Consider the following 19,865-nt stretch of genomic DNA (forward strand, 5'->3'; position numbering starts at 1 on the left):
CAGTCGAGCAGACGCCTTATTGAGGACGTTTCCGATTTTATTGAAAATATAACTGAAGGTTAACTTATAATATGTATTGGTGATAAGAGATAATTTTGTTGTAGAATGTACCGCTGACGTAATTACAGTTCGCAGAAGAATGAAATAAAAATATTAAATATAAGATTACATTTATTATATACTTGCCCGCCTGTATTTTTGACAGTTTTGATATATAAATATTATAGTACAAAAATGCTGTCTTTTTGCTCACCCATCAAGTATTTCCACCAAATCAGCTACAAATATTTTATCTTTTCAACCTTATTACTTTCATCCTTGATTTTACACTCTTAGGGGATGAAGATTGAAACATTATAAAATTTGTGCTTGATTATTTGTACAAGATGAGTCACTAACCACGCGGTGCTCGATATGTCATTAATTATTATCAAGGATATAACAAAGACCAAAGTTATATGGTTCGTTAAGGCCTATACTCAAAAATTCTTTTTAACTATACGGAGTGTTCTACTTTTAAGGTTTTTTTTTAACGAAACAATCTGTATATTTTGATATTCTCATTAGCCTCTCTACCTAGGCTTTATAACTTTTGAAATTCCGATGCGACGTTGCCACGTAATTCCTATTTTCTCGAAATTTTTTGCCAGTGGGAGGGTTCATGAAAGAATCGCAATATAGTTACACAATTAAATGTGAAGATTTGATTGCTATGATTGGACTAAGAACACCTACTATGAATGTAAGAAATTACTTCTTATTTGAGCAAAAATTTCCTAGATCTAACGTGATGAAAGCGTCCCCGTTTTATCAAATGCTAGAAAGCTATAAAAAATCTCAATGTAACATTGATATATTTAATTGCAAACTGAGAGAGCTAAAAACAGGAATTAAGAAATAAAAGAAATTTGCGAAATAACTGATCCGCACTAATTGTTGTATTTTGTTCTAGAATATTTTTGGTATGATTCATCTTTTTATTTAATCTCTTTTTTTAGATATATTCACCTTCAAATAATTTCAATTCTTCAATTTTTTCTTTTTTCAATTTTTTATTTTTTTTTTCTTCTTTTTTTTTTCTCGCCTCTTCGTTATTGGGCACTCAGCCTGTTAAGAGGCGTAATCATAATAATAATATAGGATTATTTTTGAAGTATGTTTTACAATATTTTGTGGAAGGATAAATAAAGGTACGTGCCTTGTTGTGGTATCAATTAAATAAAATTTTAATGTAGCGAGCGTTCAAAAAATCTAAAATTGTACGATTTTAAAATGTCGATAGTTTTTTCAAATAGAACGCCCTGTATTCTATTACTGTATCTTACTGTAGAGGTAAAAAAATAGAATAAAATGCGGAAATAAAATATGGTGTGTTCTATTTGAAAAAACTGAATTATCGATATTTGAAAATTCTAATAATTAAAGATTTTTTATAAACACTCTGTATAGGTAAAATTTCATTTCAGTTATACCACAACAAAGCGCGTACTTTTATTTATTTCTCCACAAAATATTGTATCACAGATGTTAAAAATAAATATATTGGGTTTTTTGTGAACCCTTCCATTGCTAAAAAAATTAAAAAAAAAATGGAATAACGTGTCAATGTCGCATTGGTATTTCAAAATTAAACTATATATAGTTGTAAAAGTAAATTTGTAAATTTGTAAAAGTATATAGGAAGTTTCATTAAAAAAAGAACGAAAGTTATGTTAAAAACAAAACACTCTGCATAGTTAAAACTAATTTTAAAGTATAATCCTTAAAAAATCGTACAATTTTGGTTTCTGACTTTTTCTTCTGTTCAAGCAAATAAAGTTCATGCCCTAATTCACACATTTAGAGGTGGAATTTTCAAAAATTCTTTGTTATTGCTCAGCTAAGCCATAAAACAAATATATTGATGAATATTGAAAAATTATCAAATACGTGTTTCATTATTTATATACACGGTGAATCACTAAACGCCTTGTTCTCGATATCTCATTAATTATTAGTATTAGAAATAGAAGAAAAAGACAAGGACCAAACTTTGAGCGGTTCTTTAAGGACTGTATTTTAAAATTGTTTTTAACAATACAATTTTGATATACAGAGTGTTTTTATAAAAATCTAATTCTTAGAATTTTCAAATACAATCGGAATTTCGTTTTTTTCGAATAGAACGCCGTGTATTTTATTAATGTGTCTTATTCTATTTTTTGTGCTCATTCTTCTATAATGGCAATGTGTTCCTTAAAAATTCCAGCAACCATCAATTTTAAATATAGAAAATACTCAGATAAAAAAAGTGAACAAAAAATGGAATAATATGCAGTATTAATATGTTTTTTTTTTGAAAAATCTGGAATATCTATATTTGAAAATTTCAACAATTAAATCATTTTTATACACTCTGTATATGAAAATTGAATCCCACTTATACCACAACAAAATATTGTCAGATTTTAAAAATAACCCTACTGTGATTTTTTGTGTAAACCCTTCCATTGGTAAAAATTTTAAAAAAATTCGAATAATGTGGCAACCTCCCTTCGTAATTTCAAAAATAAATTGTAAAGATATTTAGGGTTTTTAAGGGTATTTAAAAAACTAAATTGTGTATTACGTCTTCAAAACATAACACTCTGTATAGTTAAAAATAATTTTGAAGCAAAAACTTGAAAAATTGGAAAACGAAATTATGAAAAATTAAAAAGCAAAAATTGGAAATTCGAAACAATGAAATTCGGATAACAATAAAAATTAAAAGTGAAATGGAGTAATTAAAAAAACGAAAATTTTAAAACACGAATTCTAAAATAGACAATTGAGAAATTTATTGCTTAAAAACGAACCGAATAATTGAGACATCCAAAAATTTTAAAAATGTAAAATTGGACAATCAAAAAGGTGTAAAATCGAAAAGTTGGAAATCGGATACTTACCTTTAAAAACGAGAAATTGCAAAATAATTAAATTGGAAAATCAAAAACTTGGAAAATTAAAACTAAAATTTTGAACAATCAAAAATGGAAAAATTATAAAATGACAAAATTTTAAAATTGGATAATTGTAAACTCCAAAATGTATTTAAACCGTAAAAATAAAAATTATGCAAAATTATTGAAATGAAAAATCGAAAAATTGTAAAAATGTAAAACTGAAAAATCAAAAAATTGCAAAATTACAAAACTGGAAAATTGTGTAATTTTAAAATTGGAAAATCAAACAGTAGTAAAATACAAAAATTACAAAACTGAAAAATCTAAAAGTTGTAAAATTATGAAATTGAAAAATCAAAAACTTGGAAAATTGGAAATCGAAATTTTGATACCTATATGAAAAATCAAAAAATTAGAAAATCGAAGCAATGAAATTCGGATAATTGAAAAATCAGAAATTGAAAAAAATTGGAATGCCCTAAAAACGAAAAATTGTAAACTAATTAAGCTGAAAAATCAAAAACTTGATAAATTAAAATTGAAATTTTGTAAAATTAAAAAATTGAAAAATTGAAGAATGATAAAATCGAGACATTACAAAATCGTAAAATAGAAAAACTAAGTTGTGCGTTACGCCTTAAAAGCAACACACTCTGTATAGTTAAAAAAAAAGAGTATAATTCTCAAAGAACTCTACAGATTTAGTCTTGGACTTTTTTTCTATTTCTAATAAATTAATGACATATCGAGGAACGCACTCTTAGTGACTCACCCTGTATATTGTAGAGTAATTGTACGTATCTGTACACCGTTTCAAGCTAATAATGTTCATCCACTAACTCGCACCCTTAGAGGTGAAATTTTCAAAATCCTTTGTTATTGCTCACCTAGGCCGTAAATCTAGTACAGTAATGTTCGGTCATAACGAACCTCATGGGACTGGGAAAAGTAGTTCGTTATACCCGAAGTTCGTTATAAATGATCTCAAAAAAATCAATATATACTTTGATAAACTGAACTATGTATTTCAGGATGCAACATTTAAAAGTATTACAAAAATATAAACATGTAAAGATAATAATACAGTAGTACATATAAGAAAAAAAAACTTGATTAATAAAAAGTTGATTAAAAATAAAAGTTGTTACTTAAAATAATCTCAAATTTTACGTTCCTTCTTGTGAGACAGATTAATTTAAGAGGGTTTTGGGATCGTTCCCTCTTTTTCTTCTTCTTCTTCGTTATCATCATCGTCTTCAGTCTCATCTTCTGTTTGAATGTTGCATTGAACTAATTCTACAATAGCAGCAGCATCCAAAATTTCAGACTTCACTAAAATATCGTCAAAATGGACAAAAAGTCGATATCAAATTCATCGTCAGAATTGCTTTCGTGCTTTCTCAGCCATTCAGCCAATAGTAGTTCGTCTTCTGGGGTGGGATTTTGTTTCTATAACGATAAAATATCGGTACCGATAAAATGTGGTCGTCTTTTTCTTTCGCATCTGAAATTTATATTTTCGTCCTTGTCATTTATCGCTACGTATCGTATCGTATCGGTAGAAACAAAATCCCACCCCTGGTTCAAATTTTTCCTCACACTGGAGGAACCCAGCATGTCGAAAACAATCAGCAATTGTTTGTTCTGATACTTTTTGCCATGCCATACTGATAAAATTGACGGGATGTAATAGATTCACACAAAAGTGTTCCTGACCATTGTCGAGATAAAGTTGACTGGTGAAAAAGTTCGTTATAAACGATTTTTTTTTCTTAAATATTAAAAATTTGGTTCGTTGTATCCGAAAAGTCGCTATAAGCGGGTTCGTTATAATCGGAAAAAAATAACACGTATCTTATGGTACTTCAGTTCGTACTTTGCAAGTTGGTTCGTTATATCAGGAAGTTCGCTTTAACTGGGTTCGCTATAAGTGATCATTACTGTATATCAAATTTACAAATATCAGACTAAATCGCTGGAAGTTAGTTTTTGGGACATCAAATAATACGTTTTCAAGTAACAAAACGCAAGACTATTGGGAAAATTTGTAGTTATATCTCAATGTTACAATTTTGGTTACCATTTTGAATTGTGGAATTGTTTTTGACAGCTGCAGAAATGCACAAATTTTGTATTTTTCATAAAACATGTTATAAGTCTACTAAATATTTAATCACAATTTTGATATCGAAGTAATAAGTGTGCGTGACCTATGCGTAATTTTTATACGTTCAGTTTTCTAGAAAGCATTTGAAATCAGCTTTCACATATATGGTGGGTATGGTAATCGACGCAACTTGTAAGTGTCATTTAAGGTTTTTGTCACCAGTTTTTATTTTTTATATGCATTACGTCTTCATAATATGCATACAACTGGTGTAGTTATATGTTGCGCTTTTTGGATGTAGATTATGTGTTCGGTTTGTTGGAGTTTTATAAGAAATCATTACGGATTAGCTTTATTTATGTTCTACGTTTTGTTCCAAACTCATAGTTCAAAAAGATGGCTCAACGAATTAAGTCACAGTCAGCCTGATGGATAAAGATTTATAATCACTGTACAGGGATTAGAGTGACGCATAAAAATGACATCGGATTCATTTGGAAGATGGATTTTTCACTTCTGACACATTGGATTGCATTTTTGCAAAACCAGTGACTAAAATTTAATTCAGTTAATCGAGTTTATCTAAATTGTTATTTCAAGGCCTTTTTGTCATTTCAGAATTTCAAGAAGCAAGAGGGTATCCGATAGAAAGGGAAAACTATGTGTCCGACATTATGTCAGAAATTCCAAGTACAAGCTGGCGGACGGAACCTCGAGTTCCACATTATTTTTCAAGATCGGATCGCTTTCGGACCAGAAACAAGCATTTATCACACTTACGTTTCGGTGAATATGGACAGTACAGTAGACATTCAAGACGGACAGTTTACAAACATTAATAACAAAATTCACGTCGGTACTGCCTTATAGCGATTTAAAGTTTTTTTTTTTACGTTTAATTGTAGAGAAACGGCGTTTTATATCTACTTACATGTTTATTTCTTGTCGGTTTATTTATTCAGTTGACGTTTTTCATTCTCTTTTGTTGTTTATTATTTAATAAATTGTATTGTGTGGAGTCACTTTTTATTGTTGTTTAGATAGTGTAAATAAAGGTGCATTCAAAAAATTTTTAACACTGAAGTCTATGATTTATATATTTTCCCACGGTCATAAGTCATATATCCATTATATACCCTTACTTTGTACGGAAATGTACAGGTTAAGAAAAGGATGGCTGTAGCAAGAATGTAGAATGTAGTTAGTGTGCAAGTTCCTAGATGTTTCTCATTTGCCTTCGATTTTTGAAAAAATTTTAGTCATTTTGTGCAGTTGTCAGAAGCGGTTGGCAAACTTGCAGGACCATGGGAAATGGTGGTTTTTGGGCAATTACTCAAGGCCAGGGATCAGGAATTTCGATACGATAAGGGTCGGCATCCAGCTTCCGTAACGGTAGATACTAATTAAGAACTAAAAAAGAGACTTTTACGGGAATACATTAAGTTAATCTCTGAGAAAACTAGGACGATTTATCGGTTTCAGATGTTGAGATATCTGGTGGAACAGTGATTTCAAACAACCTACCAATGTTGGGCACCGGCGCCTCTGGATTCTTATCTTGGCTCGTAAACTGCCTGCATTTACGGCCGACTATCACGATCGTTCCCAGAACCCCCACTAAAATTGTTTAAACAATAACGATGTTGTCGAGAAATGAACAATTATTAATGATTTCTCGAGATGTGTCGACTATGCGACTTGGCCAAGTCTAATCGATTTCTGTTGTATGTGAAACGACCCTCATAACTCTATTCTTTCGAATGGCGTTTCTTCGACGACAAAACGTTCGGATTAGTGAAGGTGCTATTGTTCTGCGTGACTAGCTATTAGTCGAGGATGTGACAGTATACAGGCGCCGCGGTCAACACTAACCAAGCCGCTCATTCTTTTCAGTTAGTTACCCCATTTGGCTTTGATGGTGCCAAATTATAACGCCAAAGGAGAAGATACCTATCACCTTCTCCTACCTTGTTAAACTAAAATGCTTAGGCCTGCTTTTAGATTTATATACGTTGCGTATCTACACAAGAGATCTTTCGATCCAGAACACGTAAAAAGTTCTCAGCAGAACGGAGCCCCTATAAAATTACGAACCGTAATTGAAGATGAAGAGTGACAACGCTCGAAACAGTTGTAGTTGTCGACAACTTAATTAATTCTAATTGCCTGTATATTCTAATATAACTATCTCATAACTTATGTTTACGACCGTCATGAATTAGGGGGTTCGAAATGTCCGACACGCTGTTTCGCCGGTACCATCCAGTTTATAACCATTTTTAATATCATTTTCGAACGACACACTTAGCTAGTCGTAAATTCTTATTGTCTATCTTGTCTAAGTGATTTTGACACCGATTTTTCGTTTTGTTGTTGTAGTGGAAGTAAAGTGGATCTGTGAGAACTAAAGTCTTAAATCCAATCTATTAGAATTGTAAAGTTTACATTTAAAATGTGTCAAGACCGCAATTAATTAAATTTAAAGAATTATTTTTTTACGTTCATAATTTTATTTATTGTATATGTATATGGCGCCACTACGAGGGTATTTTCTGTCTGACCTCTTTAAATTATAGGGAGTGGAAAAAAAATCAGGATTTACAAAAATTTTAAATGAAGTATCTTCGTCATGTTACGTAGTAGTTATTTAAACTTGATAAACAGACAGAGATTCTAAGTATGACATTTAATAATAAAATGAGAACTGTATGAGAAATGTATCTGGGAAAATAGGCTAGAACTATTCCAGTGGTACACAACCCGCAGCCTTTGGTCTCGTTTTTCGGTAAGTAACATTATTTCTGCCTTTCACCATTTATAACATAAATAACTAGTTATTATTGTTCAGTGGTTTATTCTTTCTTTTCTTTTTGTTTAGTACCCTTTGGTCTTAACGCTCACTAAAATTTGTCTAATCGCCCTCACCAGCACTGATGTCATCTCAAAATTTTCTATAGCAAATGTTTAAATTTTACAAATTACGTAGTCCTACAGTTGTGGTTTATGAATCCGTATTGATTTTTTACAACAGACCTCCAGATTTTTGTAAAAAGCAATTAAAATTGTGTAGCGATATCTTACAATGTAACTTTGAAATTGATAAACCGAATGTTCAGAAATCTTGGAAACATTTTAAGGTAGTCGTAAGCATGAGGTCATAAAATATGAGTCTGTATCAATACATCCATACTGTTTTGCAATTGTTATACAGATATTAGATACCTGAATTATGAAACCGCCTGTATTGGCTAGAGTTTTAACAAAAGAAAAACATCATCTTCATCACTTTAAAACGCAAACGTTTTATCAGCATGTATTACAAAAATTTTTTCTTTCGGGCGTCTCGCTACTTTTATGTTTTTTCGACGTTTCATGACCACTAGAATACGAAAACAGGTTTCTCATTTCTGTCTGTCGTCTGTCGACGTCTGTGTCGATTTTTATTAGAGAGATTATCTTTTAAAATGCTCTACCAATTGTTGTAAAAATTTGTATGTACATATATTACGAATATGTACATGGTAAAATGATAACCAAAATTCTTCTGATCATGCTCACCAAGGATGATATGACGTCATCTCCAACTTTTGCGATAACAAAGTGTTGAGTTTTTACCCTAGGCTTCCAGATTTTGTAAAGGAAAACTCATTTGAAACATCTGCGTAGCAGGCTTCTTTACATTTACTTTAACATTACATACATAAGTATCTTCATTTTAATTTATAGGGGTTCTCTTAAAAAATAAAATTCGCAAAATTAAATTTTCGAAATAATCTTCGACCATTTTTTAAGTAGAATAGGTCACTGTTAGCGTTCTTGCGGCATTTCTATAATATTATTGCGCTTTGTTTTTTCAAATATAGTGGAATCCAAAGAATTTCCAAGTTTTAAATGTATATGATGTAGGGAATTTTAACAATCGTAATAAGCAGTACATATTTACCACCAAAAAGCAAAAAAATATTTTACAAAAACCGTTTAAACTTCACTTTAACCCATTATCCACCCAAAAACCAAAACATTTTTTTTTTTTTTAAAGTTCATTTAATTATTTAACAATCGAAGACGTGCGTACTTCCGGCTCCGTGGACATGTTAAAACTGGTTTCAGTGCATTACACTCCCTCCCGACCCCCTCGGCAACCCATTTTCGCATTCGCGAATTCCAAGAACCGGGTCCCCTGAGAAATTAGCCAAGCTATTTTTTCCCAGAAATTAGCCAAGCGATTTTTTCCAAGAAATATCGATTTTTACTCCCGAGCGTAAGCTAAAATTAAAATTAAAATTGAAATTGCAAGTAAATTGTCAATCAAAATTTGTCCATCACCTTATAATTTTGTTCTTCAAATTTATAAGTGCTTTTGCGGACACAAACTGAGTGTGTTTCATTAATTAATCAATACTCTCCTCTATATTGAGAAGCCAAAATCAATCGAATTTCATTTTCTTTTAACCGTTGATGCTTATGCTAATAGCTGAATAGTTTACGTTTTATCATTTACGTGATTTTCTTAAAGTACTTCTAAAAGTAGAGAGAAGAGGTAGGAGATAGACGACAGACACTCGGAAAGGGGGATCTACTTTTTCGTCTTCTAGGAGCTATGAAATTTAAAAAAATATAAAACTAGCCAGATGTCAAATCAAGCCTATTACAGTACTTCTCTATGCAGGCCCGGCTTTCTTTGTAAAGTTGACTGGTTGCAAGACAAATTTTGGGGCCTTATTTTTTTAAGGTGGAAAATAATAAAGGGACGCTAATGTGCTCAGTGTATTTATATATTTATTAATTATTAATTCAATTTTATGGTTTTATGCTAATTTGACACTTTTTTTCAATTTTATTATTATTTGATCTTTCGAGGCCCCTATAAGAGGAGTGCTGTGGTTGACATAAAGCTTATACCGTCTTTAAGAACGGATACTACACCTGGCCGATTCATTAAAAAGTCCAGATAAATTTTCAGTCCTTTGACATCACATTTTTTCTTTTAGTCTTCTTGTTAGTTCATGTGTTTCTCTTTGATTTTCGATGTATTTCGTAATTCTCAAATTAAATAATACATCTAATAAAATTCTTATTTCATTTTATCCTGAACGTGCATTTGTCAGTTTAAATTTTGATGATATCCTGCGCACAGAAATGGCTCAATTTTATACATGACATACTCTGTGGGCATTTTGTTTCATTACGTAAATACAGGGTTGCTAAAAATATGAATGCAGTTGAATATCTCGGGAACGATTAGTTGGATCTTCATGAAATTTGGGCTATACTTAAAAATACTCAAGCTCTATTTTCTATATTTTTTTGAAAATTTAAACTTCATTTGTTTTCAAGGTGCAATTCTAACTTGATATATATATTTTTTTAATACCAGGACTTGTCAAATCATCAATTTTTGAATAGAAGAAGGTTTTTTGAATTCAGAACTGTAACACATGCGTACACTTTTTTAACTAAAGCGGCAAATAAAAAGATACATTGTTTATTGATGAGTCTACTTTTTATTTGAATGGGCATGTTAATCGTCGTAACTGTAAATACTGGTCCAGTACAAATCCACACTGGATGGAGGAGGTTCATACACAGTACCCCCAAAAAAAATAATGTTTGTTGCGGCATTATTGGTCGCCACATTGTAGGCCCCTTCTTCATTAACGGAAATTTAACGTCGAACAAATACCTCCAACTTTTACAACAAAGTATTATTTTTCGCCTTATTAGACAAATATTTCCCAACTATGAAAACCCAAATTTACCTACAGAAGTCCATTTGGTTCCTACAAGATGGAACACCACCTCACTTCGGACGTCAAGTGCGGCATTAGGTACTTAAACGAAACTTTCCTGCAAGGTGGAAAGAACCAAGGGGAGCACTTGAGTAGCCAGGTAGGTCACCCGATTTAACCCCACTTGACTTTTTTTCTGTGGGGTTATGTAAAAAATTGAATTTATGTTAACAGCCCACAAACCATCGAAGAACTCCAAGAAAGAATTATAAAAGTGATTGTTGATATTCCTCCCAATATTTTAGCAGATTCATTTTAAAATTTTGTGCAACGTATTTACTATTACTATGAAGTCAATCGAGAACATTTAGAACATTTGTTGAAAAATTATTGTTTTTTAAATGTTAATTTGATATTTTTTCAATAATGTAATTTTTTATTTAATTATTTCAAAAAGCTTAATAATGTATTCACTATTTACAATCATTAAATCGGAATATTGTTATTTCTAGAATATTTTGCAAATTATTTGGAAACACTTACTTAAGTTTATGTACCCTCAGTTCTGTCATAATTTGCAAAAATTGCAGAGAATAGAACAACTGCTTCCATTCTTTACAGCGACCTGTATATTACAGCATTCAACAATCTATATTTGTGGTTGCAGATGAGGCTGTAAATTCAGTAACTTTATGATATTCACCGATTTGAAGGATACTAAAAAGTGCTGTGTGACTGATGACTGTGGCAAAGTTACAACTGAAAGTACAGTCTACAAATAATAAAATAAGACATAAATTAGTTCAAATGTACTTCTTCTAGATTACATACTAAGGTAAACTGTCTTTTATTAATGATCAAACTTTCTCGATCACGTTCTCTATATAGTGCGACAGGGCCTGAAAATACTGTAATTCTCTGACATGCCACTCGTAAAGCAAAATGGCCACGTACAGGTTTCAAGACAGTCACCTTATTTCATTGTTTCGATCGCGTAGTAATTTCAGCGAACAGCTTTTTTAGGGGTAGCCAACACTTGTTCTGGAGTAGTAGATAGATTTATACCATCTCAGTGTGTTTGAATGATTGCCCCAAGTTATGATTGGCAGTTTATGGTTTTTCAATTTTATCACTTATATCTAAATTCAACGCTATTTTGCTGAGGCAATCATTTATACACCCTTGTGTTATAATAATTACAATTCGTTCTAGTGGTGTTACGCTGTCCGATGAGAAGCAGTTAAAACCAAACACATTTCAAATGTTAGGTTTTTTATGTGACCACAACACAAGAAACCGTACGTTTTTAAAGATTCATGGTTTGTCGTAGCCTTTATTTCTGGTAAGAATTACCATATTTAATCAGGGGCTACCACCGTTGTGGTCGCGGCTTTGTCGATCTGTACCGATACGAGGCTCGTAACTCAGGCATTAAACTCAAACATTTCGCTATTAAAACACAATGTATAGGAAAAAGTACAGATTTCCTAGCCTCCGTATGTGCATAACTCTTGATGCAGAAAGTACGTGCACGTATGCTATACTTTTGTGCAGAAATTTATTGCAGCCGCGTACGCGAATATAATTAATATTGTAGTAAGCTCAGGAGTGTCAGGGCCGGAGTTGTGCAGACTGCCGAGTTGAGATAACCCAAATGATTCATTTTCCTACAGTAATAATTACATTAAGTTGAGCCACATTTTAACAATGGGCATTGTTAATCTTTATTCATTATTATTGTAAGCAGGGGTAGGGCTGAGGAGTTTTGTTTAAGACAAGTCAGAACTGCCCAAAATGCGCAGGAGGAGGGTATTGTTAAGGACATGCAGGTCGCCCACCTGCATCACACTTTACGCGCCACTCGATTCATCAATTCTTCTTCCCCCATATTATATTCGGCGCCAACATTCAATTAACCACCTGCTTACTCTTTAAAGTGCTAATGCTAAGCGTAAATTAGTCAAAAAGATCCATAACTTATTAACCGGTCGACAAGATCCTGACAATTAATTTTCCTCGCAGATCATATCTTTCGCAGAAAATGTTGCCGAAAATTGGCCAACAAAGAGCGACTGGGGAGCCGAATTTTGCCCCATCACCTAACAGATGTTCATCGATGTTCAGTAGTTATTGGTATTTGTATCTGTGGATTTACATTAATATAAACAATATGTTTTGCGACATCGGCCGTGTTCATCATTTTTGGAAGATTAATTGATAGGAGTGATTAATGTTTCTGGTCTTGGTATCTACAGGTATGTGATCTTTCTTCGATGTCGCAATAGTTTCTTTGACCCAAGTGTCATGTTAACAAGTGAGGTGATGTTTTGGGGCGATTGGAATGCATCCAAACCGAGTTCCATACGAGAGAGGTGTAAAAAGCACCGACAGACTTGCTAACCAAAATGACCTTGACACGGGCTATGTTATATAATTACCTGCACTATTTGCACTTTGCACCCATCGTCGTCTCTTATTTACCGACCGTCGCAGAATATCTTCATTGGAATTCGTCGGAGGACGTACTCTCAATTGGGCTCATTGTGCGATCAATCGGTCCTTCCAGAAAACGTACAAACACTTTTCGTAATGTTTAAAAAGTATTTTTGCTTTGTGTGATAAAGATACCATTTAAAAATAATAATGATGAAATGTGCTCTTGTACAATTTTCGTCTTAGGAATGTGTACTATAGTGATTCATTTAGAAAGAATGTTAGTAAATAAGTGGAAGCACGTTTGAAATCAGTGCAATTACGGAACAATATGCACGTTTAAGTATTGATAAACTTAATTATCTTTGCACAACATACATACGAACCAGCTTTGCCTATTTGCCATATTTAGCCATAACTAATTACACATTACGTTAATCCTGCAAGTCGTGTTTGCTCCCTCCTGGATCTATGAAAGGCATTTCAGTGTCTTGGTTGTAAACAATAGCTGGATTTAACACAAATTGTAGTTTGTTGGTGTAATAAAATTTTCACATAAATTTTCCGTTATTTGATCCGTTGACTCTGTAATAGGTAAATAATAATAATAATGAAAATGTTATGTGGCTTAGTGGAAAAAAATTGTTTTCAATTAATGTAAGTTTATGGCCGTAAAATAGTTTATGACTTTATAACAATGTGTTGTCTACATCTACTGCCTTGATATGAAACACAACGCACAATTATCAGGAAAAATATTTTTAGTATACCCAGAAGTCATAATTTAAGGTATCTACACCTTTCAATCTGTTCAGTGTCACTCATGTTATCTACACATACATTTTCACTAGAACTTATAATAAAAAAAGATTGCTGTAAAAAAAATGTTGACGTCATGTCCTTAGAAACTTGTCAATCATGAAGGAATTATATGCCTCTGATTTTCATCTGCGACAGTGGGTAAATCACGATACCAAACTAAAGCTGCAAGACTTGGAAATGTATCTAGTATGTCTTAATTTTTTGAGATTCAGTAGGTAGTCTGCTACTTAATTTTATCACTGTCTTAATTTCTAATACGCAGCCTCTATACGCCTATCTCTTTTTTGAAGTTGTAAATTACGACGGAATCAAAATTAAGCATTTTAGGTAAAAACGGACAAGGTGGTGAGAAAGTACCCATAAATTATCACTTTTCGCATAATGTGGATAAAATAATGCTGGTTTAATCGTGTCAATTTACCTCATAAGTGACGAGTTGTCTCTGCCTAAACGTATTTCTGCGGAATTTGAAACAACCAAAATAAAGTATGGTCATGTTCAAGGTCAAAAACTTGGCTCTCAGTCGCATATTGCATAATTTCAACTAGTTGAAAATGAAAAGTTATATTTTACTTACGAAACTTTTCTGAGCTAAATTGAACTAAGGTAACGTTTTGCGTTTTAGTTAATTAGTTTTTCATTGAGAACGAACAGTATATAAAAAATTTGATTTTATTTGTGGATCGTATATTTTTGTACAAATATCTTGGTTTGCACAACTGCAGAAACTGATCAATAATAATATAAATTGCTTATATTTCAAAATAAAGTGTAAATAAAGATTGAGATCAGTAAATCTTTGATATTTTATTCTTTTTAAGTTGTTCTCTATACAAATAATTAACAATATGTACTCTTTGACGATTAAATCGCCAACATCTTCAATTACAATATATAGATATTTATCATGTTTATGTAATACACAGATTGTGAACCTTTGAAACGTGAGCAGATAGTGGATCTAGACTTTATAAGTAGGCATTGATATTCATCCTTTATTTTTGAAATCTATATCTGATGTTAATTATCAGTTATTTGAATTTTATTAAGTTGTATATTTTTTAACTGATTACTATCATGAAACGACAACTACAGGTGTCAAGAAGATAATAATTTTGAATAATTAGAAAAATGGATTTGAAGTGGACGCGGTTTCTATACATTTCAATAAAGTGTTGGTACAGAGTAGCAATAATTTTTGATGTCTCTGTAAAATTTTGTTTGTGATTTTTACTCATATTAATTAATTTTGTTTATTCTTAGTAAAAATTGGTGATCATGTTTCTGTTTTTTTTCTTTTTTATTTAGATGTCCAAGGTAAAAGAACAGGTGGATTCGTAAACTATAGATATAGAAATATGTTACTCCTATTTAATAAAATTTAAATAGCATTTACCATACATAGTTTTGCGATAATGCCAAAAAAATTGCTAGCGGAGACGATAAAATAATTTTTCTTTTTCTACACGCTATTTTTAAAATACATATAAAATTTAATAAAAATCAATCTAGAATCATTTTTTCTACTTAATAATAAACAATTGGACAATATTCTTGGATGTTTTCATATTTCTACTCTTGTCACAAGAATAAAAGATGAGAAAATCAAAATTTTTTTAATCATCGCTACCAACAATTTGATGACGTCCCCGCAAAATATTTTTGAGGAAAGACTATTCAGATTTTATAAAATAACATACTCCGGTGCTTTTGGTTTCTGATAAATTATTAATCTACTTTTTTCGTAGCTAAAATATCGATGACAGCATAACAAAATTTTGTTATAAAAAACTCACTTGAAACATACACATAACATGCATTCCTTACCTGTAGTTTAACAGTCCACACATACCTTTTATAATTTTTCGAAGAAGATGAATTTGTTCGGTTGTACTTCAGGGGCGAAGAAAGTTTTTTCTAATTAACTTTAGACTTTTAATGTATAGAGGTCATCAGAAATAAAATTTTGCAAAATCAAATTTTGTAGATTTTTAAAGAAGCGAGATTTGCTGGATTGTTCTTCAAGGGCGACGGAAGTTTGTTGAAGTAATCGGACGACTGGCTACTTTCATATTTTCTCGATGTATCATGACTCATGGCTCCTAGAGTACGAAAAAGTACGTCTCTCGTTTTCATCTGTCTGTCTGTTTGCCCACAGTCCGTGGCGATTTTTGTTAGACAGGTGATCCCCGAAACTATCGGACCAATTGTTTTTGTTTTTATGTTTATTATGAATAACATGTACATGGTAAAGCGCTGACCAAACTTTGTCTGATCATTCCCTCCAACAATGTGATGACTCACTCAAAATTATACACAGCAAATGGGTTTTAAATTTTATAAAATAACATACTTCTACACATGTTGTTTATAAATTCCTGTTGAGTTTTTACTAGAGGCGTACAAATTTTTTAAAAACAATCAAAATCGCATAACAACATGATCATGGAAAAATTTTAATCAAAATGTATGTGTTTATCTATCCCCACAAAAAAGTGATGACGTGATCTCAAAATTTTACCCAATAAATTGTATCTAAAATGTGGAAAATACAGTGCGTCTAAACTCGTAATTTATCATCGCATTCATATTTTTAGAATTACTTATCTAGGGTGACTGAAAAAAATTAATGAATGCACCAATTTATTTTATTTCCATTGCATGATGACGTCATCACAAAATTTTGTAAACGAGAAACTCATTTGAAACATACGCGTAGCGCGCTTCTTTAGAAATTTGTATAATTTTTCGAAAAAGTGTTTTATTGCACTTCAGCGTCGAGGGTAGTTTCGTGGAAATAAACTTCGACCAATTTTTTGTATCTTATCTTCTGTTATTGTCACTCCGCAATCAAAGTTATGGAAAGTCAACTTATGAAGATGATGGAGTAAGTTAAAATTTAGTAAGAATGTCCGTCATATATCCAGTCATAATTCTTTTTATTTCATTTTTCGTTGGACGTTGTATGGTAAATGCATAGTTGGTACAATGGATAACTGCTGTGTTTAGAATAAATATAATATCGTATTAAAAAAATTAGTCTAAGGTTTTTTCAGACACAACTTACCTCTCCCCTTAAATACAGTCAAGTGAGTTTTTCCATAACAAAATTTTATGATGGCCTCATTTTAGCAAGGACACGTATAACAATTTGAATAAATACTAGACAATACTGTATTCTCAAGTTCTTGGGAAAATGGGGTGAACCGTTCTTGATTTGATCAATAAAAAAATTGGAAATGCGACCTCTCGATCCACAACTCCATGAAGCACGTTTGTGGAATTTCTATTATGTATTCAAAGAGCACGAAGAATTAAACAATACAAATTATAATAATAACTAAGAAAATCAAGGGTGATTCATAAACCGCAAGTATTTTAGTATATTATTTTACAAAATTTAAATAACATTTACTGAGCAAGATGTTGTGACGTCATTAAATTGTTGGTGATGACGATTAGACAAATTTCGGTGGACATCTACACGATATTCCTCAAATTTGACAACAATCGGTCCGGTGATTTCGGAAATTAGGTGTCTAATATAAAACGACCTAGATCACAGGCGATGGAAACAGTAGACGTAATTTTTCATACTCTGGGGGTCATGAAACGTCGAGAAAATATGAAATTGGCCTTTCGTCGGATGGATTCTATTACAATACATCCTTAGTTTACGCTCCGAAAGTAAAAACAAAACAAAGTCGAATAATTTTCAATTAATGCTTTTCTCATTTTTCCATTTTCCTTCTTTCTTATTCATACGTTCATTATAACGAGTAAATAAGGAGACTTTATTTTTTTAATACTAAGTAAGGGTCGATTTCATAATGAAGTTAAAGGAGCTTTAAAATTAAAGTTGGATTTTTACCATGGAAATACACTGTTGAGGCAATGGTTTCAAGCTCTCATTAGTTAAAGGTCCTTTAAATTTTGATTATGAAACTAGCCCTTAGTTTTCATTTGTAAGTAAGGTATAGTAGACCGCAGCGATTTTTCCAATTTTCAAAGCTTATCTATTAGTTCTTCGGCTTTGTTTTCGAATTAAAAGAACAAATTAGTATAAAGCTCCTCTATTACTGATTTTCTAACTGATAGCTTTTCCATTGCGATGAAAGTGGAAGGTTTGTTTAGAAAGGTAAATTGATAAGTGGCACTTGACTTTTGATTCTAGATAAAAATCTAACAGTTGATATGACGCAACTAGATTTATACAACTCTTCTGGAGTTTAAACAAGGACAATTGAAAGCTCTACAACGATTTTTCTAATTTGTACTTCAAATGCAATATTCTTCACACATTTCCATCGTTAAAAATGTATTAAGTTATTTATAGAAATTATAACTTTCAGAATCAATTATTCACGCTTAAAGCTCACATGATGTGTCTTCAGAACGCCCACTATTTCAAGAAAGTAGGGCAACATATTATATTTATTGGTGCAAAGGTGTTTTCTATATCATTTTATACTTTAAATTTAGACAAAAATGCTAATGTAGAGGAGTTTGAAATGCCCTTTCATGTCGAGTTTGAACTTTACTTTGTCAGTACTTTTACTGAAATTTTGCTCTAGACACGCTTCTTTACATATACAGAATGGACACTTTTCTAAATAGCCGCAGGAAAATGTGCTATGTGTTGAAATATATATACTAAATAAAACTGTGTCTTTTTCCTGCAGTTTCCACTCTCCCTGACACACATTTTTGAGCCAACAATCCTTCCTGCTATTTTGTTTGTCCCTAATAAACATGAAGATTTCTAGATCTTTAACAGCAAATAACTAGTATCATAAATCGCTATTAGCCATTCGCAAGTAGGAAAAGGAAGAAAAGGCAAGAAATTGTAGCGTTAAACATCCGCCTCAGCAAAGACCAGTCTGCGTGCAACTCAGTCGCCGTCAGTATTCGTAGATTTCGAAGGGTGTCTTCTTCTCCCTGTTCTTGTGCCATCTACCAATCCTGCTCCACATTCAAAGCAACAGAAGCGGAAGCGATGAGGATGATGGGTTGCGTTAAAAGTTAGTTTGTGAAGTTTGGTGAGGACGTCCGTCGTAGGCGTAGTGGGGGCGAGATCGAAGGAAGGCATCGCGACGGCGACGTCGTCGGGTCAGTCAGTGTGCCGGCGCTTATCGACCCAGAAGGCCGACGCTGCTGCTGCATCGCAAGTTCGAACACGCGTTCGCGGCTCGGACCAATGCGGCCCTCATAGACACATGTACGAGACGGTCAGGTAAGCTGTAGATGTCCCTTATCATGTCGTTTATTTAACTCACGGATCGTCTTGCGAACACTCGCTACGGGAGTCGAAAGATCATTAAGTCTGTTTTGTAACCTCATGCAAATTGATGGCCGCGACTGAAATTTCAAGACACGATCTTCAGCTGGACAAGAAAAACGAGTCGATCGCCGAAACTGGAATTAGCACGATTCGCACTCGCAAAAATGCCAACTCCAAAAGCACGAAATGTGTCGAAACCGCCGCTCGAAAAATGCCACGGCTCTTGGTCATCGATGGTACACTTTTGAAACACCTGTGACATTTGGGAGCTTTGGTATTGATTGTATTGCGGTAGTTTATGACACTTGAAGATTTTGTACGCTGCAATACAACTGTTTTCTTGCTGTTTGGAATAGATGCGTTTTTCGGGCTGACGATAAATCACCGACAGGTTGATTTCAGGATTTATTTATGAGTACGGACCTGCCTCTAAGCACTAATTACGGATCACCTGTATGCAGTGGCGCCTGGGGGATTTTTATACATGATGCACAAGTAATTTTAGGTGTTTATTATTGACCGGCTATAATTTTCTTCACAATTATAAATGTCGTCAGAATCAAAGTGGT

General features: G+C 32.5%; 2 protein-coding genes across 5 annotated transcripts in view; both read left to right on the top strand.

Moving 5' to 3' along the window:
- Nucleotides 1-6,107, top strand: part of LOC135127007 (RNA/RNP complex-1-interacting phosphatase-like) — a 92,486-nt gene extending 86,379 nt beyond the window's left edge. For 3 of the 4 annotated variants that reach the window (XM_064053295.1, XM_064053294.1, XM_064053296.1), the window contains one exon: nucleotides 5,650-6,107. In XM_064053295.1, coding sequence (XP_063909365.1) covers nucleotides 5,650-5,870 — 221 coding nt within the window. In that variant the 3' untranslated portion in view covers nucleotides 5,871-6,107. Of the gene's footprint in view, nucleotides 1-104; nucleotides 164-5,649 lie in introns of those variants that run through there. The other variant, XM_064053297.1, reaches the window with a different exon arrangement.
- A 4,711-nt stretch (nucleotides 6,108-10,818) lies between these two features.
- The window catches only part of LOC135127340 (uncharacterized), a 126,755-nt gene continuing 117,708 nt past the window's right edge, over nucleotides 10,819-19,865 (top strand). Inside the window, exons 1-3 of the mRNA XM_064053784.1 lie at nucleotides 10,819-10,920; nucleotides 18,823-19,036; nucleotides 19,080-19,248. Of these exons, the coding sequence (XP_063909854.1) occupies nucleotides 10,819-10,920; nucleotides 18,823-19,036; nucleotides 19,080-19,248 (485 nt within the window). The remainder of the gene's footprint in view (nucleotides 10,921-18,822; nucleotides 19,037-19,079; nucleotides 19,249-19,865) is intronic.

The sequence above is a fragment of the Zophobas morio genome, unplaced genomic scaffold (genome assembly GCF_036711695.1).
Source record: "Zophobas morio isolate AGI-343-1 ecotype UQ-CSIRO unplaced genomic scaffold, CSIRO_AGI_Zmor_V1 ptg000011l, whole genome shotgun sequence".
In the NCBI taxonomy this organism is placed as follows: domain Eukaryota; kingdom Metazoa; phylum Arthropoda; class Insecta; order Coleoptera; family Tenebrionidae; genus Zophobas; species Zophobas morio.